At 55.4% G+C, this 27,553-nt stretch overlaps 1 protein-coding gene across 4 annotated transcripts in view; it reads left to right on the forward strand.

Annotated features, from left to right (window-relative positions):
• Positions 1-521: 521 nt before the first annotated feature.
• Positions 522-27,553, forward strand: part of Gfra2 (GDNF family receptor alpha 2) — a 93,202-nt gene continuing 66,170 nt past the window's right edge. Inside the window, exons 1-3 of one of the 4 annotated variants that reach the window (XM_087216871.1) lie at positions 522-587; positions 12,436-12,750; positions 17,806-17,889. In XM_087216871.1, the coding sequence (XP_087072997.1) occupies positions 12,609-12,750; positions 17,806-17,889 (226 nt within the window). In that variant the 5' untranslated portion in view covers positions 522-587; positions 12,436-12,608. Of the gene's footprint in view, positions 588-6,661; positions 7,429-12,435; positions 12,751-17,805; positions 17,890-27,553 lie in introns of those variants that run through there. The other 3 variants (XM_087216872.1, XM_004848261.4, XM_004848262.4) reach the window with 3 other exon arrangements.

Here is a 27,553-nt window from a genome sequence, read left to right on the forward strand (position 1 = left end):
GCTGCCCTGGGACAAAGGCCCACTTTCTCAGCATAGCTGGGAAGACTGCTGGACCCTGCTGTCAAGAGTGCAGACACACAGTCCAGCCAGCCCCTTCTGCCCCTATTTTGGAGTAGGGAGGCTGTAGGGGGCTGTACCTCTGGGGATGCCCATCCTGGAATACCCTTTGTGGATGGGGTGACTTGGGCTGGGGAGTGACAGGTGATAAAATAGCTTCCATTTGCCCTGCTAAATGCAAACAGCATCCACCCAGGAAGGCTGATCCCAGGCAATGGCTGCCCAAGTGAGCTACAGTCTGGGGGGCTTTGAGGGCACTCTCCCTGTATGTCACACCCTTGTGGCTGTTTGTTCCTGTGGCCATGGAAGTTTCCTAAGAGCCTAGATACTGAGGGCAGACGATAGGCAAAATTCTACCCTTAGTGAGTCATTCTTCTGGATTAAACTTTGCCCCCTCCCCTGTCTCCTACTCTGGTGAGAGGGACAGAATAGCAGGAAAGCCCTGGTGCATGCACACAGGAAAGGAAGGAGAGAAAGTCCTGGACAATGGGAAAAGAGGCCCCCCAGAATGTGAGGGCCCGGGCACGCAGGTAAATGTCCTCATTTGCTCCAGAGCCACCCTGGGCCTTAGGGGGACACTCTGGCCCCCACATTTTCTGCCCCCAACCCCTTGTGAGCTGCTTGCCAGGCTTGAAGACAGACCAAGCTGGGCCTTTGGAGTGACAGTCCGTCTCAGACCCAGCACTGGTGCTCCACCCACCTGGCCAGGCTGGGCTAAATAAAGACGCGGTCCCAGTGGGGAGCCCTGGGGCTGAGAGCTCTCCTGGGGGGCACTGGGCAGCAGGAGCCAGCTCCCTGAGGCTTAGCAGATGCAGTCACGCCCGCCCCCCTCCATTCGGCCTTGACATTGAGTGACCTGGCAGATGGCCAGTGGCCGAGAGCTGGAGCATGAGTGTGTGTTCTAGTGAGAGGCTGTGGGGTTGCTCTGGGCCGATGAGGGCTCCGAGGCCCAGCACTGGCACCAGGACAAGGCTGGGCATGGCCACACGGTGCTAACCAGAGACAGAGCAGTGCCATGGGGGCAGTGGGGAGGCTGGGCAATGAGCAGTGCTATTTCAGGCTTTCAAGAGCTGGACTAGCTCAGCCCTGCTGCTGTGGGGAGCACGGAAGGGAGCAGAAGCAGGTTGTAGTCCTCCTGGGGAGTCTGGGGTATGTGGTGAAAAAGGAGTCCTGGATGACACAGAGACAATGTCCCAAACTGCGTTGGGTGCTTTCTCCTGCCTCCCTGGTCCCCTACGGTGGAAGAAAGTAGAGCAGAAGCCCAGCATTGTGGCCGGATGGCTACCTCCTCCCTTCCCCTCCTTTCCTCTTCCCTTCAGTTCCCTTTATTTCCCTTTCCTCCCTTCCCGGGAGAGAAATGGAAAGCTCCCTGCTCAGGGCACGGAGGACCCACTTTTTCCATTCCTGGCTCTGTTGGGTGTATTGTGACCTTGGCCATGGCATGGGCTGTGAGTCTGTGCATTTAGAAGAGGAGCTAATCCGGCCACGCCTTCCTCCAGGACGTTGTGAGGATGTCCAGAGCCAGCGTGGATGAAGACCATGTTCTGTGCCGCTGTGAGGTGCAGCACCCTGCTCAGGTGGTCTTGATCTGCACCCTCCCGCTCCCCCCAGCCCAGGGGAGCTGCAGCATGGGCAGGTTCCTCCCCCTGGAATGAGCTGCCAGGGAGCTTGGGAGCCCCCTGGGATGGGTGGGGGTGCAGAGAGAATAAGTAAAGCCAGCTCCTCACCTCCTGCTGGTGCCTTCCTCTAGAGGGAATGATGGAGCAGTGAGAACACTGACCGAAATCAATTACAGAAATCAATGCCCCTGAGTGCAGCTTGCATTTCTGCGCCCCCCCCCCCCAGTCTGGTTGCACCCGCCCCACCCAGCAGCCCTGGTCCCTCTGTGGGAATCCGATGGTTTACTTAAATCCCTGGTGGTGGTGTCCCCAGACTGGTTCCTTCCTTGCGGGCTGAATGGGCTGGGTCTTAGGGAGCGGAGGTGACTTTGTGCCAAGAGAATGGTGGTGAGGGGACCGCCTACATTCAAGGGAGACACTGGAAAGCCTGGGGTGATTCAGGCCAGGATGCAGACCTGGGCACTTGGAGCTGTGGCATGCAGACAGGACCCTGTCTAGTCTGCAGGACAAGGCCAGACAAGCCCCACAGTCTAGATCACAAAAGGAATTTTGAGCCTCATGATTTTTTCACTCTAGGTAGACCAGGCTGGGGAAGAAGATCATCTCAGGTGTTCTTAGTGCAGATGTGAAAATTTGTGGGCCAGGAGATCTGTCACTTTGCTTCTTTATATGAGGCCCCAAATTGATCGATGTGGGACTCTGGATTTTGGCTGCCTGAGTTTGAAACCTGCCACTGAGAATATGATCGTGGCAAGTTGTGTCCTGTGTCTCGCCTCTGTTTTCTCACTTGTAAAATGGGGCGATTACTATAAGATTATTGCAAGAATGAAAGAGTATTAACATGTATTTTGTCATAAAGTTGGCCACTTATTTTTTCCCATGGAAAACTCTGGAAAGTCAGGGCTGTTTTCTTTATCCTGGCCTGGGCTTTCTCTGAGTGGAAGATAATTTGTCATTATCTGTCCCCAGCATCCTGCCAATTCATCTTTACAACATGCCTCTGACAACTGTCTCCTCCTGTCCATGCCAACTGTCACCTCCTGTTTTGGGTCCTTATCACAGCAGGGCAAAGCTGTTACAACTGGCTCCCAATGGGTCTCCAGTCTCCATCCTTTACATAGTTGCAAGATCAGTCTTGGTAATCATGTCGCATCACGTCACTTGTCTGCCCAAACACCTTCAGTTGCTCCCAGGGGCTCATGTCCAAAGCCTGCAGCGCTTGGTCTTCCAGTGTGTCCAGTTGGATCTTCCAGATCTTCTGCCAGGCCCCTCCAACTGCTGAATGTTCCTTTTGTGGTTCTGGGCATTGAACTAAGGGCCTTAACACTGAGCTACTTGCAATCCTCGCGCCTCAGCCTCCCAGAGTACTAGGATTACAGGCCTGCACCACCACGCTCAGCCTAGAGGTTCCTCAAACCTTTCTTTAACCACTGTGGCCTTGATTAGGCAATTCCTTTGCCCTACTTATGGCACCTGGTCCGAGTGAATCCCACCTCCCAGGAGCAGCAAGTCCTCCCTGACAGCTCTCTGAAAGCCTGCAGGACTGGCTCTCCCTTCTCTCTGGAGCCCCAGAGTGCCCCTGGCTTGCTCACTGTCTTTTTATGAGTGCATGACTAACTCCATCTCTAAGTGCTTCCATGGCCAGCACACTCCTGCCCTATTCCTGCAGCCTTTGGCATTGTGCTGGGGACAGAGAAAGTGTTCAATAAGTCTGTGCTGGTTGATGGATGGTGGGATGCCTTGGGCAGGATGCTGTCCCATGGCCGAAGGCACTTCTGCCTTCCTAGTGCTCTGGCTCCTGATAGGTCACAGCTGGATGGCAGAGCACCTTCTTTTCATTCCAGGTGGATATCTGCCCTGGGGCCATCGGGACCCTTGGTCCTCCTCCCTCTACCATAGCAAAGGTGGGAATGAGAATTTGGTCACTGGCCAGGTTGCAACCCTGTGCAGCCAACATGTGCGTGCCCATGTGTGGTGTGCAGGGGTGGGCTGCACCCACTCGGGCCTTTCTGCTTCTCCACCACTTTTACCCTTCAGAGAAGCCTTCCAAAAGACAAATGGGACCAGAAAGAGGAGAGAAAGGGAAGGAATTCAAGGCCTAAGTATTGTTTTTTTCCTCTTCTGAACACCGGGGCTCCTGAGCTATACTGGGGAGGGGCTGCTGCCTGGTTGGGCAGGAGGTTCATCTGCCTGTGAGCGCAGGAGCAGCTGGGTGGGGTCCATGAAGCTTGGACAAAGGACACAGGTTCTGAAGGTGAGCAACTCTGTGTGAGCCAGGCAGTGTATTAGCTGCTTTGTGTGTAGTATCTCACCTAATTTCCCCAAGGCTTGATTTTTTAAAATCTGAATTTTATAGATGAGATGACTGAGCTTCAGAGATATTACGTTGGCCCCCACTAGTCCATTTTCCAGTGCAGAGCCTGGTAGAAGGTGAGGGGTGTCTCACACATAGCAGACGCTCAGGAACTAATGGTGTGATGCCAGACTATGCCATACCCAAAGGCAGCTCAGGATGAAGGCTAAAGTTGGCTGAGTGGGAGAGACCTTTGTACAGACTGGAGCGGGGAGAGGTCCAAGTTCAGGGTGCTACAAGCTGAATGCTGGCCATGGTGGCTACTGTCCACTGTCCTTGTGAGAGCTGGGTTCCTGAAGGGTCTCAGCCACAGACCTCCTGCTGCCAAAATCCCAGTCCCAGGCCCCACGGAAACTCAGTGGAGGCCTTCCCTGGCGTCCACTGCTGCGTCTCAGCATTCATTGGCAGCACTCCCATATGCTTCTCAGAGCTCTCCTCCTTATATTCAGCTGTGGTGAAATAAGCGTTACACACACATTCAGTATTTGGACCACGAGAAGACCCTGGGAGTAGAGGAGGGGAGGGTGAAAGGTTTTTTGTTTTATTTATTTATTTTTTCAATGGCCAGGCTTCCAGCCTCTGGCCACTGGTTCAAGACTCCTGGCAGTATAACTACTGTTTTTCTGCTTTTAACTCAAACTTGTAGGAAACCATTCCCTTAAATTCTCCAATTTCTGGACTGATGCTAGGAGATCTTGTTAGGTATAAAGTCATTTTCTACAACTGGAAAGGTGGGAAGGAGGCAGGCGTGGAAGAGGGCTCCCCGCAGCTCCGCGCCATCCCCAGGCCTTCTCCACCAGCCCAGGAGCCTCCACTACCCAGGCAGTGAGGTGTCTCTAGCGGGCACCATCCACCTTCGGGGCGGGAAGATGCAGGCAGGCGTCCAGGGCCACTGCCTCACGAAAAGACAAAAGGGGCATTCAGAGGTCGAGTCTCTCATCCAGAGCTTCCACGGCCCCGAGAAGCCGCGTTCCCGCCTAAATCCACAAGATGGAAGTTGCTCCCTGTAGCTTTTCCGCTAGCTAAGGCTGCGGGTGTTGCGATTGACCCCTCCCCTCGCGCCAAGTCCATTTCTATCATTTACCCTATCATAGTCTCGTTATTTAAAAATGTATCTCCAAAGGCACTTCAGATACATCTTAGATGCAGCGCAGATCTGATTTTGTGCAGCGCGGAAAGTTTACGAGGCGCCGCGCGCACACCGCCCCAGCACCCTGCGTGAGCGCGCAGAGCTTCGCGCCAGGAAGGTGCGAGCTAAAGCCCAGGGCTCCTGGGCGGCTCTTCCGCAGCCGAGGGTGTGTCACAAGGAAGTGTAGAACTGAGGTGCCCGGTGTGCGTGGGAGCGTGCTCCCGTGCGTGCCGCGGCGTGTGCGCCCGCGTGGCTGCAGCCCCGCCGCCTCTCCAGTCTGGTCTCGCCTGAACGTGTCAGCAACCTCACTTCTCCTTCAACCCTTTCCCCGCCAGGCGCTTCTGAGCGTTGATCGTAAATTCCGTGATTAAAACACGCCGACGAGCCCGGCCCATCCACAGATGGATCAGTCGCCTCCTTGCCGGCTGAGAGAGTGGTCCCGGGTCGGATGCTCGAGAGCCGGGAGCTGCCAGCTGTTTGGGGACGAGAGAGCGAGCGGGGCGGGGGTGTGGGGGGGCGGTGGCCACCGAGCCTGGTGCGGAGACCTGGCCCGAGTCGGTCTCCGGGCTCACCACCGGCGTGGGGTGCAAGGCTGAGCGCGGTCATTCTGGCGCGGTTTGAGCAGGTTCGCAGGCTTCCAAGAAGGCAGCCAGGGTGCGCCGGCACCGCAGTCTTCTCCCGGATCCAGGGGAGGGGAGATCAACCCGGGAAGGGAAGTCTCAGAGGACCAGGAGGCTGGGCGTGCAGGGAGCCAGAGAGCCGCGGTGCGCGGGGAAAGTTCCCATGCCCGCGTGGAGAGCACACGTGCATGAGCGCGGGGCTAGACCGGCACAGGCAGGCTGCGCGGGGCTCGCGGGGGCCACAGGACGCCCTTGGGCTCCCCGACAGAGGGCCACGAGAGCCAGTGTAGCCCCCCCCCCCCGCAGACCTGGGCTAGCAGGCTGGGGGTTCCCAGAGCCCTGCCCATCTACACCACCTGGATGGCTGGGGCTCCCGGGACCCTGGACCCACTGGCCTCACCCAGCCTCTCCAGGCTTCCGACAACTGGCGGCCCAGGGCCCGGGGCAGGGGCAGAGGCGGAAGAAGAAGGGGTTGGAGAGCTCAGCCTCCCCGAGGCCAGGAAGGGGGCTCTGTGGGGCCAGAAGGAGGGTGCCGAGGCGTCCGTGGGTTTGAGCTCCAGCTGTAGCTCTGGGGCCGTCAGTTTCCGGCCCAGGCAGCAGGTCAGCCCGGGAAGGGCGCGCGGCTGAGCAGAAGGAGACGGCGGTGAAGCTCTCCCTCTGGTCAGCGTTCCCCGGCGCCACCGCCACCGCCTTGTCGCCGCTGCACAGTGTCGCTGCTCCGCCGCGCTCCCGCGCCCCGCGCCGCCCGCCGCCTTGGAACCGGAGCGCCGAGCCCGGGGCGGAGGAGAGGGGCAAGGGCGCGAGAGCAGCAGCGGCGAGGGAGCCGCGCAGGGGGAGGGGGCGGGCGGAGGGAGGAGCAGGGAGAGGGGGAGAAGGGAGGGAGAGGAGAGCGAGGGAGAGCTGGAGAGAGCGCGAGCAAAGAGCGAGAGCTAGGGAGAGCAGAGGAGCGGAGAGGGAGGGCGAGGAAAGACGCGCGCAGAGGCACACGACCACTGGAATTCTGTTAGGAAAAAAGTGAGCGAGCTAGGGTTAGCTGGAGAAGATTTTTTTTTTTTGAATCTTTTCTTCGTCTTGGGGCGAAAGAAGCGACTCTGGTCTCCAGTCCTCGAAGCTCCGACTGGATTGTTCCTGGCGCTCACATCCGTCGGTGGATTTCTTTCCGATTTGCAATTCTGACTCCCTCCCTCGCCACCTCCTTCCAGCTCTGCACTCTCCGATCGCCTCATCCCCACCTCCCCAGACCCCTCCTGGGCGCGCAGGGGAATTGGACCCGCGGGGACTCACGCCTTCCGGGACGAGCGAGGGGAGGGCTGACCTCAGGACGGGCTGTTGGCTTATAAAGCAGCCAGACACGCAGCGAGGCGTGTGTGATTTTGGTGGGCAGGGGGGGCGTCGAGGGGCAGCCCACCGCCCGCCTCCCACCCCACCCCCTCCAGCCAGAGGCGAGAATCGCAGCACTCAGGATCTTCAGCGGGCGGACAGGCTGGGATCTCTGCATTGGATTCGGGGCTGATTACCACTGCTTGGCTATTATTGTTTTTTAAAAAAGAATTGATTTCATTTTTTTAACCTAAGGGCGAAAGACAAAATAACTGTGGGATTTATTTAACATGATCTTGGCAAACGCCTTCTGCCTCTTCTTCTTTTTGGGTGAGTACCTGCGGGCGGCCGCGCGCTGGGGCGCTGGCGAAAGGCCGGGACCGCGGGGGCGGGGGGGAGCGGGGCGGGCGCCGCAGGAGACCGGCGGGGAGAGCGCGCGGCGGGGCGAGCCTAGCTCGGGCTCCGGCGAACCGAGCGGGCCGGGCGGCGCACGCGGGCGGAGGAACCAGAACTGCGGCTGGCTGGCTGCACGGGGCGGTGATTGGGAAGGAGCCTTCCAGTGTTCACACACACACACACACACACACACACACACACGCACGTCGTGACAACACTCATTTCCCTCGAAATAATGGGCTCGAATTGCAGCAACTAAAAAGAAAAAAAAAGAAAGCCCCAAACCCCAACTCGACATGGAAGAGTGGAGGGAGGGGAAGAGCTGATGGCGAGCAGAGAAAAATCTTGTGTGTCCCACCTTTCCCGATCCATCGGTGCCGGTGCCGGAGTCACAGGGCCAGGGTTTGTGCAGGAGCTGGAGGATGGACATCTGCGGGGAGCCCCAGCAGGAACCCCCCCCCCCCCCCCCCGCCAGTCAGCCTCAGGAAAACGAACCCCATCTCCTCACTCCCTGGAACACTTTGCAAGTTTCTCCCGCCCTTGGGCCTCCGGTCCAACCAGACCTGTGCCGGGTGGCTGCGGTGCGGGGCGCAGGGCTTGGGAGCAGCGGCTCAAGGCTGCCTCTACTCCACCCACCTCTGGAGGCCTCAGAGTCAGGGAAGAAGCGAGGGAGGAGGCCAAAGTTTGTTTCTCTGGGTGAAGAAGGTGAGGGGTGAAGGAGAAAAGGGGACCTGGACCCAAACCACTGCTCATTCCGTAAGCCCCCTCCCTCCAGGGCAGGGAAGAGGGGCTGGCTGGTGCCCCTGATCCCCAGCACATTCATTCCCGCGCCCCTGGCCCTCAGCTATGCTGTGTGAGATCTCAGCTGCTCCGAAATGGCTCTGGAGGAAGCGTGTCCGGTGCAGGGGGGGGAGAAGAGGGTGTTTGCAAGGCCAGGTGCTGGCCGGGAGTCCTGGGCAAGCTGCTGCCAGAGAGTAGGAGCTCCTGAGAGCGAGCTCCGGAAGTGTGTGCCTGAGTGTGTGGCAAGGCTGCTTCAGCGTGGGGCTGTGTAGCCGGCCGTGGCGAGCCAGCCTCCCTGGGAAGAGGGGGTCCTGAGCGCACCCCTTTCCTCCTGTGGGAGGGGCTCCGCGGAGGCCCAGTTGGGAGGTAGATGCGGGTCGCAGAAAGACGTGGGTGGTCTAGGAAGTGCCCCCCAGACTGGGACTGGGGATTCGGGGGTCAGTGGAGGCTGGGTCCTGGACTTTTAGCTTGCTCTCCTACCCACCTCCCCCAGGTTCTTTAGGGACAAGGCCCTGTCCTGGGGTGTGGCCTTCACCACCCTGCCTCCCTAAGTCAGTGGCAGCTCTGTGGAGTGGGAGGGGCAGAGGGAGGAAGCTGGACAGTGCTATGGGCCCGCGGTGGCTCTGCAGCCCATCCCGCAGCCACCTGGAAGTGGACTCTCATTCTGAAGGGGCTGTTATAAAACCTGACCTTTTCTCCCATTGCTGCTTTGAAAACAGCTTTCTGGGGCTTAGAATGATCAAGGCCAAGAAGAAAAGAAAATTGTATTTCAGGCAAAGCAGCCAGATTGCTTTGCTGCTAAGCTACACACTCTACAAGCCGGCAGGGATCCCAAGTGTGGTGCTGGAGGAGAGTACTCCCACCCTGCTCCCCCATATTGCAGGAGGGCTCCCCCAAGCTGAGGTGGCTGAGGCATCAACTCTCCTCTGGTTCCCAGAAGTGACACTGGCGCTCTTGTTCATGGGGTGTGTGTGTGTGTGTGTGTGTGTGTGTGTGTGTGTATAGGGTAGGAGCAGAAATGCCCACCAGTGTCTGTGACCTGAAGCTTGTGTGGTAAGGGGGAAGGGGCAGGAGCCGGAGAGGAGGGGAGGTCAGCGTCCCCTTGGGTCATAGCCCTTCAGTTCCCCATCCTTTGAGAAGTTCCTTTCCAGACTGAGCCGAGGGCTTCGATGGTTGACTTGGGTGACCACAGGGCATCAGCAGTGTGGGTGGATGGGGTTAAGGAAACTTTAGTCCTAGGGCCCTTTTGTTAGCCAGGAGCCCATAGTTGGGAACTGGTTGGAACTCCCACTCAGGGCAGAGGCTTTGGGGAGCTGGAGACTTAGTGGGCGATTTCAGCTGGGGACATGGTGATGGGTGCACCCAAGGAGCAAAGGCCTTTGGGTCCTTCCCCAGGGGCCAAGTGAGGTCTGGGGGCACAGGACTGTGGAGGAGAGACAGGCCTCTTTGCCCAGCCACCCTGACCTCCAGTGTTGGCCCCCAGGAGAGAATGCCATGGGGTCAGTGACTTGAGTTGGGCTGGCCAGAGGGCTCACTTCTCAGTGACAGGCTAGGGTATGTTTTGGTTCCTTGGGGGGCATTTGGTTCTTTGGATGCAGGAAGGCAGCCAGAGCCCCATGTTGTCTCTTGGTGCCCCCATATCTCTAGTAGCTGCTCCATATGTCTGTTCTTGGTGGATCCAAGTTTCCCGCCATGGAGAACATCTCCAGGATACCTTTTGCCCCGTCCTTGCCTAGGATTCTTGGTTAAAGACTTCATGTTGCTTTGGTTCGCTTCTCTGACTGGTCTTGATTGATGACAAGAGTCAGACGGTTGGTGAAAGGGTGCCCCAACTCTTTGCAGGGCACACCCCTCCCCCATCATAGATGCCAGTTAGTAGGAAAAGGGAAGGCTTTACTTTTGACACAGGGGCCTACCCAGGGTCATGTAAGGACCATCTCTTGGGGCTGTAGGTCCCACCTGCCTTTTTGTGCCACCCTTGAGGATAACGTCCCCACTGGAAGCCTGCTGTGAATCCTGAGCCCAGGGGGAAGGCTCAGGATGCGAGGATGTCCCAGTCTTAGCCCCCATGGACAGTCACATGGGAGGAGAGCCACCAGCTGGGGTGCTGGGGCCAGGTCTGAAGAGCTCAGCGCTGGCTGGCTGGGGAGGGAGGAAGCAGCAGCAGCTGCAGGTGGGGATGTCGGCTCAGCTGCTCCTGCAAGGCCCACAGGTGCTCAGTCCTGATTGGGGATGTAGGAATCTGCTGAAGCTCAGAAAGAAAGATGCCACCTCAGCTTGTGTGGAGGATGTTTCTTTCCAGACCCCGCTGCCTGTGCCTCCCTCTCTGAGCTGATTTCTGTTCTGGTCTTGTCTCAGTGTGGCCACATCTTCCAGCTTTTCCTGTTCAGGGGCAGAGGTGTGGTCAGTGCAGAAGAAAATCTTTGGCCCTAGACCCTGAAGCCTCCACCACTTGGGCCACCCTCTGTTTCTCTTCTTTCAGGTCTCCCTCAGGGTAGGCCTCCTCCTGGGTTCCTCTGGGAGTGATTCCTTTTCCCTAGGGTCGCCTGGGAGCGACAGGCTGGGTGTGCAGGACTCTGCCCCTAGGTGTCGCTGTCCCCCTGTGATAGCTCCGCCCCCCCCCCCCCCCCGCCGGCCTCCTAGGGAGAAGGCGTGAACATGAGCTTGGTGCTCTGGACAGGCACCCGGGCATTCTGCCTTATTCCGAGGAGGGGCTAGTGGCCTAGGATTTTATTATGTTTTGGGGCTGGAGGAAGTGGAGGAAGCCTCCCAAATCTTTTCGTGGGGCTTGGCTGTGGCTGTGGGGTGGGGCCTTTCTGGGGCAGGGTCTGCAGTTAGCGGCTCAGGAAGGACAGGAAGATGGAGGAAGATGTGCACGTCTGGAGGAAACTGTTTTGGGGATGTGGCTTTGGGAAGGGTCAGGCCAGTCTCTCCATGCCCTTCCCCTCTGAATCTTCGTCCCCATTCTCTCCCTCCTGGGGCCCCTGGCAGCCAGTGAGGAGGGTGGGCTGATGAGAGCTGGTTCAGTGTTGCAGAAGTGAGGCTGCATCTGCAAGGCTTCCCGTGGGAAGGAGAGGGTTTCACGGGAGAAGAAGAAAAAGCAAAAGAGAGGAGGAGAAAGAGCCAGGCCACTCAGAGAAGTAATAAGGTCTGTAGAGAGTGGAGCCCTTGTTTTTTGTTTATTTATTGGATTTTGTTCTTTGCAGTGCTGGGGATTGAACCCAGGACCTTTGCACTGAGCTACATCCCCAGCCTTCTTTATTTTTAGAGTCTCATAAGTTTCTAGGCAGGACTGGAACTTGCAGTCTTCCTGCCTCAGCCCCTCAAGTGCTGGGATAACAGGTGTGCACCTTGGGAGGCAGGGAGGAAGAGAAGCCCGGGGTGGAGGCAGGAAATGGTCCAAGAGGGGAGGGGCAGAGCGAGGTGCAGTGGCTCACCTGCACACCAGCGCGTTTCCCTAGACCGGGCGGGGTGGAACCTGGCCTGGGCAGGTTTTCAGGCCTCCATGTGGTGTGAGGTTGGACTGGAAGCTGTGGAGAGGCTGTGCTGGAGGGGTCGCACCTCCCTCCGGGCCAGCCTCGCTGTTGGGGCTGCAAAGTCTAGCAACTGACTTACTGTCCTCCTGGAAAGTCTAGCAACTCAGAATGAGGAGATTAGGGCTCAGAGGGGCCTCTTCCACCTGTGTATGTGACCAGGGGTTGTCATCTCTTCTTCGGTTTCTTACCTAGGCTGTAGGATCTGAAGAGCTGGGCAGGCTCTGAACGTGAAATGACTTTCTGATGCCTTCAGGGCATGATGGAGGGCTCCTGAGGTTTGTGGGGGTGCTGGGTGGAGCAGAAGGGAGGGCCCCAGCTCTGGCGGAGCCTTGTCGCAGCACATGTGGGCCGCTGCTGTCCTAGACTGTGGTCTCCAGAGAGGGCCTTCCTGGCTTCATCGTGCTGGGCTCCTAGGCCCTTACCAGGGAGGAACAGCGCAAGCTGTGGGGCCGGAAGCATGGCAGCCCCTGGGGTCCCAGGAGATATGTTCCGCAGAGTCGCCTGGGTTCCGCTTCGGTGCAGGATGGGAGCATCGTTCCCAGGAGGGCCCGAGCCCCAGGCCTGCATCTTGGGGCGGAGATTGTGGCGCCCTCATTCATGCTTGTCTTCCCTCCCCACCACCCAGACGAGACCCTCCGCTCTTTGGCCAGCCCTTCCTCCCTGCAGGGCCCCGAGCTCCACGGCTGGCGCCCCCCAGTGGACTGCGTCCGGGCCAATGAGCTGTGCGCGGCCGAGTCCAACTGCAGCTCCCGCTACCGCACGCTGCGGCAGTGCCTGGCGGGCCGGGACCGCAACACCATGCTGGCCAACAAGGAGTGCCAGGCGGCCCTGGAGGTCCTGCAGGAGAGCCCGCTCTATGACTGCCTCTGCAAGCGAGGCATGAAGAAGGAGCTGCAGTGCCTGCAGATCTACTGGAGCATCCATCTCGGGCTGACAGAGGGTAAGCGCAGGGCGGACTGGGGTGGGCAGTGGGAGGGCTGAGGGGGTGGACGGCCAGGTGGAGCACTGGGTAATGGGTGAACTGTTCATCCCCCGGGGGAGCCTAGGACCCAGAGGAAGGAACCAGCGGCCTGGGGTGGCATCGGTGACAGCTGGAGGTGGTGGGAAAAGGAGAACCAAGGCTGGACAAGGGAGGTGACATGGGGGGAAGAAACAGACTTTCAAGCAGGACCTTGTGAAGGGGCCCCTTCTGCATGAGAGGGTGAGGCAAAGGCACCAGGAAGCCGGAGCAGTGAGGGCGTCCCAAGCATGCCGCCCAGAGAGAGCCTTGCTCCTGGAGGCCCACCCTTCGAGGGTCATGAAGTCCTGTGGCTTCCAGGCACCGTGCCTGGCCTAGGTATCTTCTACACTGCTTAGGTGTGGGCAGCCTGAAGGTGGGGTCTCCCTGCCCTAGCGATACCCTACACCCCCCTGCCCTGCTCCAGACTGGGGTGTGGGGATTTGGGCATGCTTTCAGAGGTTGGCCACCTTGGTTGGATACTCATTTATTAATTCAACAGATGTTCACTGAATAGACTGCCTGCTAGGCACTGTGGGAACAGTTGAGAGCAAACTGTCATGGAGCCTGGTTGCACCTCAGGGACATCCAACGACTGTTATGAAACCCAAAGAGCCTTCCTGGAGGAGGCGATGTCAGAAGAGAATCAGAAAATGAATCAGTTGGAAAAGTGAAGGCTGTAGGAAGAGTGGGTGGGCTGGTGGAGGGAGCAGCAAGGCCTGGGCCCCAGGTGAGAGTTGAACCCTCCTGCAGAAGTGCCACAAGGTAGAGAGCGGAGTGGGCGGCGGGGGGGGGGGGGCGGGAGAAGTTGGGGACAGGGAGATCTGGTGGGCAGCAGGGCAGGGAGCCCCAAAAGGGGTTGAGGGAGTCAATGAATCTGTGTTTCAGAAGAGAATGCCAATGAAGAGAGTTGCTTGTAACGTCTGTTCAGAAGCCACTGTTGGAATACAGGTCAGGAACAGTGGTGGCCGGAAGTAGACAGTGGCCAGAAAGGGCAGGGCAGACCTAACAACTCCATAGAAGGCCAAGGCAGAGGCACACATTTCTGGTCAAGCAGGAGAGCGATGGCAGTGTCTCTGATGTCCTTGGGGTGAGCTTCTTAGGTGGCTCCTAGGGGCAGGGACCCGATTAGGGAGTGGATGGGAGCTGGGAGGTTGGAAATGATAAACGCAGACAACTTTTTCCAGGATTTTAGTGTGAAGAGGAGAGAACAAAGGATGATAGATTTTCTTTTTTAAAGGTGAGAGGAGGTGGAACAATTTAAATTCTGGGGTAGGGTGGTGGTGGTGGAGATGTAGAGGGGAAGAAGACAGCAGTGTCCTCTGTGGACTGTGGCCCTGGGGGATGCAGCAGGTGGGTGCAGGGCCAGGTAGGGGATTAGATCAGAGAGGAACTCTCTGCAGGGTGCTGGAAGGGGAAGATTCCACCTGCAGGTCTGGAGGCTGAAGAGGGAGGAGTCCCTGAGCAGGCACTAAGATGGCTCAAATATTCTCTGAACATAGGAATAAGAAATATGTATAATTATTATTAGCATTATTGCCATTAATAACAGTAACTCCTCATGCATCAGGGTTCACTTCTCCCTGGCAACCTCGATTCCTGGAGCTAGAGTAAGCAGAGAGGGAAACACTGTCCTAACACACCTGCACTTTGCTCTACATGGGACAAGGGACTGTTGTTCACTCAGAGTCTGGCTGTGTATAGTGAGGGCTCCTGGCTCCTGAGCCTGGTAGTTTTGCTTCTTGTTTTCTTCCTGGCAGCCTTCAGTGTCAACCTAGAGAACAATGGGCAGCTCATTGGGGTGGATTTGCTTGGGCTGCAGAGTGGACTGGGAGGGAAAGAACTGCTGCTAGAAGGCCCATGGGCCACCTGGTCCTTTAGCACAGACAGCCCTGCCCACTTCTGTGGCTCCCTGTGGCATTGGCAGGGCAGCATGCTGCAGGACTCTGCTGATGGGAGTCTGGAGAAATGGGGTTGTTTCTCATTTCGAGAGAGCAGTGAGCTACTCTACACTTTTCTCTGTACTTTGCTAAGGGGTCTTCAAGGCCACTTTAGACTTGGGAGGGTCTTATTGAAGATGACTATCTCTGGTTCCAGGTCTTGAGATGATTTTTTAAATTCATTTATTCAGTGACCATCAGTTAAACACCTACTGTGTGCCTTAGGGAATGGTGGCACTAAAAAGCTGAGATCCTTATGCTGGCTGTCTCCAGGCTAGGAGAACTTCCCCTGGGTCTGTCCAGAAAAACACCCCAGCTTGTCCCCTCCTGCTGAAGCTGGCCTCTTCTTCCCTGAGCGCCCGCATGCATGCATGCTCCTTTGTCTTGAACTGGAGAGCTGTCTGCCCAGTAGTATTGACCAGGGCAAGCCAGGAGGCCTTTGAACAGCAGGTCCTGTCCCTGTGAGTGACAGGGTCTACCTGAGAGTTAATTATTCACAGCCAGGGTTGAATGGTGCCCCTGGGGAGGCTGCAAGAACCTCCTCTTTGCTCCATAATAACACTTAATAGTGGGCTTGGGCCTGGGCCAGGGAAGGAAAGGAGGGGAGTAGAGATCTGCGTGGGTTCGAGCTTTCCTTCCCATTCTTGGCTTTCCTTGGCCCCTGCGGGTGGGTGTGAGTCACCCAGACCTTGGCTCCGTGTTCTCCCTCTGCCTGAGGCTGAGCTTGTGGTGCTGGCTCAAGGCCACTGCCTGGAGTGGCAGTGGAGGAAGGTGGGTGGGCTGTGGCAGGCAGGTGGCCTCTGAAGAGGCGGCCGCTGGACTCCTAGAATCTGAAGTGCAAAGGATCTGGAGATGGCTTGGGGTCGCCCCACACTGGGTGGAATCTGAGGTGCAGAGTGGGGATGGCTGCCGGGGTACACAGTGAGCTGGTGGCAGGACTCAGGCTGGGCCCAGGTCCTGACATGGTATCCAGGTCTCTTTCGCTGCCCTGAGGAGATCCCATTGTCGGGGGCCTGTTTCCTTCTTGCTGTTACCTCTGCTAGTATTTATGCTGTGCTGTCACTGTGGACCATATGGAGGCTCGAAGCCAGGTGACGCTGAAACTCGGGCTCTGGATCCTTCGCAGTGAAGAGCACAGGTGTTTGTCATGTGTCCATTCCCAGGATCTGACATTCTAGGTCTGGCCTCATTCTGGGTCAGGCCTGCAATTTCCCACTGGTCCTGTCTGCTGTAGGAACGGCAACCTTGAGTGGACCTAGAGACTATGAACTCCTCCAAACTGCCCCTGGGGGAGTCATTGGTCCTGGCTGGTGCTGCCCAGGCTCAGTGCTGTGCTGCGTGGCTAGGAGCTAGCTGCAGGGGGAAGGCCAGCTGTGCAGCGAGGACTGCTCCTTCAAAAAGTGGAACGCCAGTGCTTAGTGAAGAGGGTATGGTTGCAGTAACACCATGTCATTTTGCCACCATGAGCAAAGCACTTGGGCTCTGGAACCTGGATTTGCCACTTCCCAGCTTCGTGACAGATGTTAAGTCATTTTGGGCAAGTTATTTAATGTCTCTGTCCCTTGTTTCTTGTTAGTACAGGAGGGGAAAGGTTGTGTCTACTCACAGAGCAGTGAAGAGGATGGAATTGAGTTGAATTGTCCAAAGCACGCTTAGTGTGGGCATGCCAAAACACCTTATTTATTTGTTTATTTTATTATGAAAGGGCTTCCTAAGATCTTCTATGGTTTGACTCCACTAGGCAGCAAAGGCTGGGGCCCTACCCCCAGGAGTTTCCTAGAACAGAGTGTAAGTTAAGTGCCAGTGGGTAGAATGGAGGTCACTGAGGTCATCATGCCAGTGATGGGCCTGCAGGCCCCAGGGTGCAGGGCTTGGACAGAGACCATGAAGATGCCAGGCCTTTGGGTGAGGCCACTGGGCAGATTTGAGGAGGGGGCACCACAACATGTGCTGGACTCAGCAGCCAAACTTCTTGCTCTGTGAACCATACAGGGCTTGCTGTGTCTCCATTCCTAGGGGTGGGGACATCCTGGGCCAGTTGAGGAGCCTCCTACAGGAGTATTCGGGGCCCCTCTTCCGAGGGCGGTTCCTTCCTGCAGGTGGCCCCATAAGTGTCATCCACCTGGACTCCTCACAGCCCATGGTGGCTGCTCATGGCGCCTGGCCCCCATGGGTAGGAAGTGGTTATGTGCAACTGTGGGCCCCCCTGCCTACTCTGCCCCTCACCACACGCAGGACTAGTGAGTCTGCACTGATTTCTCCTCCCCAGAGGGGACATTTCCTTTCCTTTGAGGTGTAGGCAGACACACACGGCTCCCCAGGAGGTGGTGATGGGGTCCCTAGGGCAGCCCTGTGCGCTTTATCTTCTGCTTTCCCATACTCTGATGCCCCCAGAGCCCCGAGGAAAAGTCTGAGGAGGTGGCAGGAGGTGGCACAGGGTTTTGGGGAGGAAGTGTTAGGACATAGGAGCAGGGGATTGGGTCAACCACCTAGCGACCTTCAGACCTTCTCGCCAGACTTTTCTGGCATATGATGGGAAGCAAAGAGGAGATTCTTTCTTCTGGAGGGACCTGCACTAAGCCAGTGTATATCGAGGGCCAGGAGATCAGATGTAGCCAAAAGCTGTGTGATGTCAGGCAGGTGGATTCACCTCTGTGGACCCCCGCAGAATCCTGTCTTTTGAAATGAAAAATTGATACTCAGTGGTCATGGCGGCCTCTAACTTCAGATCCTATGATTGGTACTTGGCCTTCACAGGTTATTGTTCTACCTTCCCCATCCTTTCCAGAAGCATTGGCGTTTGTCAGAGAAGGCTGGTTGTGCAGGGAGGTGATGGGGGAGAACCAGGCAGTAGCATCTGCTCCGGGGGAACGTCTGTCCTAGTTGGAGGGAAGTAACTTGGCCGTGTGCAAGGGTCAGCCTCTGATTTGCCTGGGCAGTGCTTTGCATTTGGTGATGGGCTCGTCCTCCCTGCTGGCACAAGCACTGTAGAGGATCTTTCCGGACTGAAAGTGCTGTGGGCAGGGGGAGCTGAGCCTGACGCCTGCCTCTCTTCCAGGTGAGGAGTTCTATGAAGCCTCGCCCTACGAGCCCGTGACCTCGCGCCTCTCGGACATCTTCAGGCTTGCTTCAATCTTGTCAGGTAAGTGGCTCTTGCCGGGACATGGCCTGGTCTCTTGTCCTGGCGGCGTGGCTCATGTAGCCCTGGGCTGCTGTTGACTTTGCTCCCCATCAGCTTGTCCTTTGGTGTTTCTGAGGCTTGGGGCCTGGCCTGTAAAGGAGACTGTATCACCTTCTCCTCGGTGATTGTCTGGAGCAAAGCATTTGAGGGCCTTCCTAGCATGATGGCTGTCATAGTCCTGAACCTGAAGCTTGATGTTGCCCTTGTTCCTTCTTCCCAGTTCCCTGGCTCCTCTTCTTTGGAGCTCTTCTCCTTGGTCAAGTTGCTTACCTAACCTCTGTGCCTCACTGTCCTCTGCTGTGAAGTGGGGACAGTGGCAGTTGGATTGTTATGAGCTATAAATCAGTCCGTGAACCATAAAGTGCATGATGTGCTGAAAATCTTGTGGGAGATTTCGGGAAACATAGCTGTGGTTTTGGTATAGGTTGAGCATCTTTAATCCAAAAACCCAAATCCAAAATGTTCCAAAATCCCAACTTTTTTGAGTGCTGATGTCCTGCTACAGTGGAACATCTCACCCCGACCTCATGTGATAGATGCTGTGCACTAAAAATATTGTGTAAATTTACCAATATATCAGTTGCATACGAAGCAATTGCATTTTGTGTTTGGGTTCCACCCCCAAGATATCTCATTATGTATATGGAAATATTCCAAAGTCCCAAAATATAATCTGAAATTGGAAGCACCTCTTGTCCTAAGCATTTTGGATAAGGTAGACTCACCTAGATTGCTAGTGTTGCCACTCTTTGGTCTGCTGTGGGTCCTCCCTTGGCTTTTGAACCACTGAGGAAGGCATCCCAGGGAGGACTCCCCAGTCCCAGGCATTTCCCACCCTGGCCTTCCCCGGGGAGCGAGAGAGATCATGCGGGCCTCTGGCTTTGCTTGCTGGGTCAGTGCGTAGAAGGCAAATGAGCTTTCTGGTCCTTTTTCCTTGGCCTTGGCCTCTCTGGCATTAGGGAGACCCTGGGCTCAGGGTTGACTGTCGTGCTTCGGCATTGGTGGGGGTCCGCATCTTGGTGTCACTTGGAGCTCTGGGGAGGATGAGCTCAGGTAGCCAGGGCAGGGCTTGTTCTCTGCTGGCTCCAGGTTTCCAGGTGCTTCTGTGGCAGTCTTGGAAGGCTTCCTTCTGGGGGTCTGAGTGCTTTCTGAGTAGCAGCACTGTCGACACTTTGGCCTGAGTATCTCTTTCTTCCAGAAGAACCACCCTGTGTGTGGTAGGAGGTTGTATCATCCCTGGTCTCTATCCATTAGACGTGCCAACACATCCTCAAGTCGTGATAACCCTAAATGTCCCCAGACATGGCCAAATGTCCCTGTGGGGCGCAGTCACTGCCAGCTGAGAATTACTGCTATAAACAATGAATCAGGAGACTTTCTAGTGAGAGTCTGAACCTTTCCAATGAAGAATTCTCTATGACAATGTTTCTCAACCATTTTTTCATTATCATCGCCCCATGAGAAAAATTAATTTACCCTAACTAAGGAAATTAAAGACCAAGAAATACAAATTTGTCACAAAGTCGAGTTTTAGAACAGCACAAATCACTGTAATACCCACTTTCTTTTCCTACCCGAGAATCAATGTTTGCTCTTATGAAGTGACACCCCAATGTCGGGAATGCCTGCTCTAGATGTTGGAGATGGGGTTGGTATGTATGTTCCTGGTAGCAGAAATCCGGGCCTCGTATGAAGAGGGAGGCACCGGCCAGCATGTTAATCAGCTCTGTTACTATAACAAATACCTGAGATAATAAACTTTTAATTAATTTATTTATTTTTTACATTCTTTTATTGGTCCATTGTAGGTATACAGCACAATTACATTTCTCATTGGGAATTGTACCTTTACATGATGCATCTTGGTTCTTATTTTTTCCCCATTCCTAGCCCTCCCTTCACCCCCTCCACCCTTCCCTATTTACAAAGACTTTGTTTCCATTTTTTCCATTTCTCATCATTTTTCCTTTCCCTTCTTTCCTTTCCCCTGTCCCTCCCACTACCCCTACCCCTTTGGACCTTTTCTTCCTGTTTTGCATTATCGGTTATTCATTCTAATCATGGGTACATTTTAGGTATACAATATACTGGCATTCCTCATTGGAAATTTGCACCTTTACATAATCTGAGATAATAAACTTATAAAGAGCAAAGGTTACTTTGGCCCAATTTTAGAGGTTTCTTTCTATGATCAGTTGGCCCTGTTGCTGGCACATCATGATGGGAGCTTGTGGTAGAGCAAAACTGTTTGCTCCATGGCTAAGAAGTAAAATAGAGGGAGAGAAGAGACTGGCTCCTCATAGTCCCTTTCCAGAGATGCCTCCACTGACTTAAGGACCTCCCCACTGAGTCCACTTCTTAAAGTTTCCACCACTTCCCAATAGTGCCAGTCAGACACACAGGCCTTGGGGGACATGCCAGATCCAACCTGCAGTGGCCTGTTGGACATGGCCTTCGATTCTAGCAGTGGTTGTGGGTGGTAGAGAGTGGAATGGAGACCTCAAAGCTGATCAGTTACTTTGAGAACCCTGCCCTTGGTTCCCACTGTCAATCTCCACCCCGGCTTGGGGGATCCTAGCAGAAGCAGTGGGCTCCAGGAGTCTTGTATTGACTCTTGCCCACCCTCCAAAGCTGGGTTAGATGATGGCCCGACTGAATTCCCTTCTAATTAGCATTTGGATTGTCACATTTCCTGGTTAGTTTCAGATTGGTTTGTCTGAGACAGTGCTCTGCCACTCAGATGTCAGACGAGACATTGGTGGCATAGGCGTGGTATGGTGGGGATCCCTGGGTGGCCCAGATGCACCCCTATCTTATTCCCTCCGCCTTGCCAGGTACCAGCTGACTACTACTGTATGGGTAGGTGGCATTGAGTTTTCCCTGGTAAAAATGTAACTTTGGCTTGTTTCCTGAATGCTGCAGCTCTGAGGTCCTCACCTTACCCCTGTTGCTTCCTGGAGTCAACACTTAAGTATCTTCCTAGCAGAAAATCTTTATGTAATGGACTTGACACTCTATGAGACAGGGATGTTGACAAGACAAATGAGGAAATTACTGGATGTGCAACTCACTTAATCAGCTCCCTATTGCCTGCTGTCCAGAGATAACTGGGCCCCACATAGCCCTGGATCTCTGAACTCTGGGGCCACTCCCCACCACGTGGGCTATGTAGGCTTTGGAGTCTGTGACAGTCCCTCCTGATTATAGCTGTGGATTCTGCTCCACCCAGAGCAGCCCCGGAGCTGGGCAAGTGGGTGTCTCTGTCTGGGGAAAGTTGGGGACAGCTGGAAGGGGAGGCCACCAAGAAACCAAGTGGACCATTGTGGGGCGCATAACAGAAAGAAGGGAGGAGTGAGAGCCAGGAGACTGACTCTACCTCAGTTTCTGCCTAGATCCCCCATGGGCTCTTGGGCATGTCATTTCCTGTCTCCAGATCTTCTTGTTGTTGTAGTTTTTTTTTTTCCCTGAAGAATGAAGACATAAGCTTAGAGCAGTGCATCCGGCTCTGTATCCCACAAAGGCATACAGAAAAGAATGGCATGGTGGGGGCCGGGGATTTAGCTCAGTGGTTCTGCCACCTGCCTCAAAAAAGCAAGGTTGCGAGTTTGATCCCTGGTGCAAAAAAAAAAAAAGAATGGCATGGTGGGTGGGCAGACCAGCTTGGAGTCCAGGGGGTCTCAAGATCCCGTGCCTGTGCTTTGGGGTTATAAAGGTGCCTCCCTGAAGGATTGCATGCAGTTAGTAGAAGTCCCTCCTGCTGCCACATACCTGTACTTGGCTCTGTGGAGCTCCTCTACCATGTCTGTATGGAAAGGCCAGGAGCAGGGCACAGAGTCTTGGTGGCCTCTTCTGGGCTGCCCTGCCCAGCTGGGGCACCAGGGAAGGAGGCTGTTGTACCTTTCGGGTACAGTTGCCTCTTTCTCCTCCTCATCTCCTGACTTGAGATTTGGTAGCAGGAGTGTGAGTCCCTCATTGCCTGCAGTCTCTCCGTGTTGAGGTTCTTGGAAAGTCCTGTTGGGGTTATGTTGGCAAGGAGAGATGCCAGGATTCCTGTAACCTCCTGCATCTCCCCTCCACTCTCCCTCGTCCCATCTGCAGGCCCTGGATACAGTAATCAGCCAGTTCTGGGTTCACAGTGATGTGGGGCCCCTGCTTTCACAGCACGCGCACATTAGAAATATCCAGATGTCCATCCTCACCTGGAACATGAAGGAGAGATCTCCTGGAGAAGATACAAGTTTTGTCCTGGGTCTTGCAAACAGGAAACAACATTTAAGGAGGTGCCTGGTGCATGGCAAGAGCATGAGCCTTTGGCCAGACATTCCAGGCTTTGAATCCTGGCTTGGCTTCTTGGGAGCGTGTGCTAGCCTTCTGTCACTGTGACAAAAAACCAGAGTTAAACAAGTTGAGAGAAAGCTTGTTCTGACTTGTGACTTTAGAGGTTTCAGTCCATGGTTCTGGTTCTGTTGCTTTTGGGCCCATGGCAAGGTGGAATATCATGGTGGAATTGCATTTGCATGACAGTGGTGGCTGTGAAGGGTGGGGAGAGAGAGAAAGAGAGAGAGAGAGAGAGAGAGAGAGAGAGAGAGAGAGAGAGAGAGAGCGAGAGCGAGAGAGCATGCAGGTACACCCACAGTGATCCAACTTCCTTCCACTGGGCCCCACCTCCTAAAAGTTCTACCATCTCTCAATAACACCATCAGCTGGGACCAAGCTTTCAGCACATGAGCCTTTGGGGGCTGTAAGATCCCAACCATAACATCACTGTGGCCATTTCGAGCTGTGGTTCTTGTGTTTGTAAGTTTGGTTGGTAAGGAGGATTCAGTGAGGATGGACAGAGGCAATGCACTCACTGTGTGCTGGAGACCGAGTTGGGCTTGACAGGGTGGCGTCCTCTCTCAGTGGGGGGGTGTGATGGGGATGCGAGGTTGGAGGGGATGCAGGGGCCCAGGAGCTGAAACCGAGTGACCTTCTTGTCTCCAGGCTTCTGTGAGCCTATGAGTACATCTGGGGAGGCAGGAGCGGGTGGAACAAGGCAGAGAAGAGACCCCTTTCAGGCAGACAGAGGTTGCCCTGGAGAAGTGACCTGGAGCCCCCAGGGGTGTGGCCATCAGTGGACAGCCAGGCACATTGCTGGACAGCAGTGTCCTACGGGACCGAAAGAAGTGATAGGCAGATGGGCTTGGCTGTCATTAAGCTCTGCCTCTGGATTCTGGGTGAGGGGTTGGGAGTGTCCAAGCCCTCAGCATCTGGTGCCAGCCTTAGCTGGAGCATGGGCAAGGAGCAAATTTATCGAGCATTCTTTCCATTTCTGTAGCTGGAAGGGAGGTTAGGACCAGGCAGGCCCACCTCTTCACCTGACTATAGAGGAATCAGGCCCAGAGAGAAAGGACCGGTGTGGACCAGGGTTCAGGTTCAGATTCCCTGCCCAGTGTACACTTCAGGCAGGTGCCTCCCCTCTTACCCAACACGGGACTGGCAGAAACACCTGTCTTCTAAGATTTTTTGCAAAGACTAAATGAGATAATGCAGGTAAGTTGTTGGCTCAGGGCCTGGCATGTTGCACAAAAATATGTTAGCTGTTTAAAAATTACCATGGAGTGATTTCTGCAAGGTCAGGTGGCAGATGGTGGCAGGGCTGGCCTACAGCCTGGCATGTGGTACGTGGTTGCACACTTGTTGGTGACATGAGGCAGTCTGCTGCATCAGGACAGCGCTTGGTGGGGCTGCAGTGGAGGGGACTGGGAGATTTTCAGAGAGCAGTGGGACCCAGGGGCTCAGTGGGGTCTTGGATGGTAATGGCTTTGGTGTGCTACACTGTGACTGGGTGTGGACAGATAGAGGCTGGTGAAGGCCTGGGATTGGTGGCTTTTGATGGATCGGAGGTGTAAGATTGGGCAGTGTTCACTTTGGCTGGCCAGCATCCCTCAAGGTGGGCTATCTTGCTTGGGTAGAACCAGGAGTCATCCAGGAACATTGTTTCTGGAGGCTCCAATGATCTACCCTGTAGGAGTGCAGCAGAGGGGGAACCTAGCACTAATCCTCCCCCTTACCAAGGAGCCTTGCATGGTGGAAGCATTCAGATGTCCTGCCCTCCCCTAATGCATGGGAAGAGATTTCAGGGAGAAGAAATCAGCACGCAGGTGTTGGGCATGTGTATCATTGCGGGGTTGGTCCTCTGCCCCATGCATCCTCTCTTCTTGGTATCCCCTGGGTGCCCAGCACTGTGCTTTGTGCCTACCACACATCCACAGAGGGTCCTGGAACAGTGCATGGGCTGTGGACTTTGACACTACACTGGCTGGTCCTAGCTTTGAGTCTTGCCCTGGCCCTCCAAGCTATGTGACCTCAAGTTCACTCAGTTCCTCAAACCTCATTTTTCTCATCTGTAAAATGGAGCGGTGTGGCTGCTCTGCAGGACTGGCAGTGCCACAGGGGCAGCTCTTCACATGTGTCCAGGATGGGGCGACAGGGGTCACTGTGGCCCAGGGGGAGTGATGACTTAGTGGGGGGTGTTAGACCTGTCCAGGGAAAGGCCACTGAAAAGTCCTCATGAGCTGTACCCTGTGTGCTGCATCTCAGAGCTTTGGGGTGCAGGGGGGAGCACCATTTTGCTTAGTCCATATGGACTGTGTGCTCTAGGGCCATGTAGGTCACTGCTGTAAAATGCCAGGCCCAGGTCCTCCCATCCAGTGGAGCAGGTGGACAGCTACTGGGATGCCTCATATTATGTGGGTGATGTAGACCCAGTGCTGCCCCAAGAGTTGAGGGGAGGCAGCAACTGTCAGTGCCTGGGAGGTATTGGAAGAGCAGGAGGCAGGACTGGGAGTGACGTCCCCAGCAGCATCATGGCTGAGCAGCCTCGCTGAGGTTGGGGTGACGGGAGTGGGGGGGGACCCCCAGTCTTCTGAGCTTAAGTGAGCCCTGGGGACAGTGAATGGTGCAGGCAGGGGGGTGGCCTCACTGAGGTCTCTTCCTTTGTGGTCCTGCTCAGTGGCAGAGCTCAGGGTGCCTTTCTGTTTGGGGGGCTGGGGTCCTTGGAGGGGGCTGGGCTGTTCTGGTCACGAGTCCCCCCAGGAAGAGCACTTCAGTGGCCCTGGTGGGGCTGTGGGAGGCCAGGGCCCAGCTTAGCTCTGTGCATGCCCAGGGAAGCCCCTTGCCTTCCCCACCCTGTCCCCTTGGATTCCCCAGGCCCCCCGAGGCAGGCGCTTGATCCCAGCACCTGCAGCCTCCTCCTCTCTGGCTGTGCAGAGGGAAAGGAGTGGGAGGTTTAATGTCCTCAGAGGCCAGGCCTGTGAGGGCTCTGCCTGTGAGAGACCCAGGTGAGATGCAGGGGGAGGAGCAGGAGGGGCAGGCAGCCTCCCTCCCTGCCCCCCTTCACGGTGGCTCAGGCGATAAACTGCTTATCCTCAGGTTGTCTTCCTGAGCCGAATGCAGAAGTGTGTTATTTAAATTTCAAAATCACATTCTTCTTCTAACAGCTGTCAGAGACTCTGAGTGTCAATGAAAATTGGGCTTTAGCTGCAGCTCTGTCACCTCTTTCACCTCCCCGTTCAGGGACAGCTCTTCCGCTGGCCAGGGGGAGATTGGTATTGTCTGGGGGGCCGGGGCAGGGGACAGATGGCTGTCACCAGGTTGAGGGGTGGCTGGGACCGACAGGGAGGGAGCCAGCCCCACCGCCACCACCCAGGAGTGCCAGGGCCAGACAGCTACATTTTCCCTCTTCCATTTCCATTTTTCCTCTCCTGTAAAAGCCAGGGACCTCAGGCTCCTGTCAGTGGGTAGAAGGATTTGCTCGCACTGAGATGTGAAGAGGGTGTTGGTGACTTCATCTTTGGTTGCCTTTGTGTCTAAGGAAGAAATTGCCATGGAAAAAACACCAGCAGAGAACAAATGCAACCCCAGAGAAAGACTTTCTGATGGTAGAATTCTAGGTGCCATGGTTGGGGTGAGTTTTTGGGGGTGAGGGTATTTTTCGGTACCTTTCAAGTCGCATCACCTAGGCAGTCACCTGCTTGCCTCTCCTGTGTGTAAGCAGGCTCTGCTGGCAGCTGGGTTCTTGGCTGGGTGCTTCCTGTCTGCCCGGCTCCTGCACTGGCCCTTGTGGGATCCGAGTCCTGAGCCTACTCCTGCCCTTAGCACTGAAGGCACTTGTTCCCTTCAGTTTATCCTGATGGAAAGCAGGACGTGAGTCGCTGCGCTAGGAACTCTCCTCCTTCATGCCCGTCACGTGCTCCTGTGACCCCATGAGTGTTCAGAGAAAGGGCCACAGCCAGGACAGGGGTCAGTGTGGAGGTGTCCCGTGTGCACGTCTGCAGAGTGTGATGTGTGGCACAGGACCCTAAGTATGCGTGGGTGATGTATGGGTAGCGTGTAGGGGGTATATGTGTCTAGATGTGTGTTAGGCAGTGTGTGTGTGGTGTAGACATTGTAGACATTGGGGGGTGTGTGTGCGTGCCGGTATGTGTTTATGAGTTGTGATGTATGTGTGTGTAAGAACATGTGTTAATGTGCTTGTGGGTGGTATGTGTGCAGATGGGGTAGCTATGTGTGTAGGTTGTGTCATTGTGTGTGTGAGTGGTGTGTATATATTAGTCACTTTCCTGTTGCTGAGACAAAATACCTAACACCAACCTAAAAGAGGGCAGGTTTATTTTGGCTTACAGTTTTCAGAGGGTTTAGTTCATGGTTTTAGTGGTTTCAAGGCAGAAACGGCACTGTGGAAAGTCGTGATAGAGCAAAGGGTGCTTAACCAACCCATAGCAGACAGGAATAGGGGAGAGGGAGGAACCAGGGTCAAGAACACACCCTTCTAGGTCACCCTCCCAGTCGTCTGCCTCTATCCAGTCCTCACCTCCCAACAGCAAGTCAGCCATGGACTCATCAGTGATGGTGTAGCTGGTATGTGATGCAGTCACCTTCCAAACACATGAGACTTTGTGGGGGATTTTTAGATCACAGTGCAAATGTGATTGTGTGTGTGTGTGTGTGTATGTGTGTGTAATGTGTGTGTGTGATGGTTTGTGTATCAGTTTGTGTGTGAGGCAGTGTGTGTCTTTAGATACATGTGTGTGACAGTGTATGTTGGGCGGTGTGTATAGGTGTGTGTCTGTGTGAGGCAACGTGTGTAAGTGTGGGGTGGTAGTGTGTGTTTTGGGAAGTGTGTGGTGTCTGTGAGAGGTGTGTGTAGGTGTCTATATGGTGTGTGCATATAGATGTGTGTGTCAGTGTATGTTGTGTGGTGTGGAGGAACAATTGTGAGTTGGGGCAGTGGCTTCTGTCTGTGGGTGCCAGGGAAGGGAGGGAAGGGGACCGGGAGGCGGAGATGCAGCTGTGGCTTCCTCCACTGTGACCGTGGGGGACCCTCTCTTCTCTGCCTCCCTCATTCCTTAGGAGGGCTCTGGGAGGAGAGCCCCGGGGTGAGTCCCAAAGGCCATCTTGGGCTGACTCGAAGACACAGTGAGCAGACTTAGCTTGTAGGGTTCGGGTGAGCTTGTTGGGCGGTGGTTTCCATGGACTCTGGACGCTCAGGTGTCCTCTGTGCCCAAGGAACGTGTGAGTCCCTGAGCATCCTCGGTGCCCCTCGCCCTGTGCTAAGTGCTGAGGCGTGTCCACGACCCAAACA

The sequence above is a fragment of the Heterocephalus glaber genome, unplaced genomic scaffold (assembly GCF_053883595.1).
Source record: "Heterocephalus glaber isolate CG9 unplaced genomic scaffold, H.glaber_assembly_v1.0 deba00001460, whole genome shotgun sequence".
Classification (NCBI taxonomy): domain Eukaryota; kingdom Metazoa; phylum Chordata; class Mammalia; order Rodentia; family Bathyergidae; genus Heterocephalus; species Heterocephalus glaber.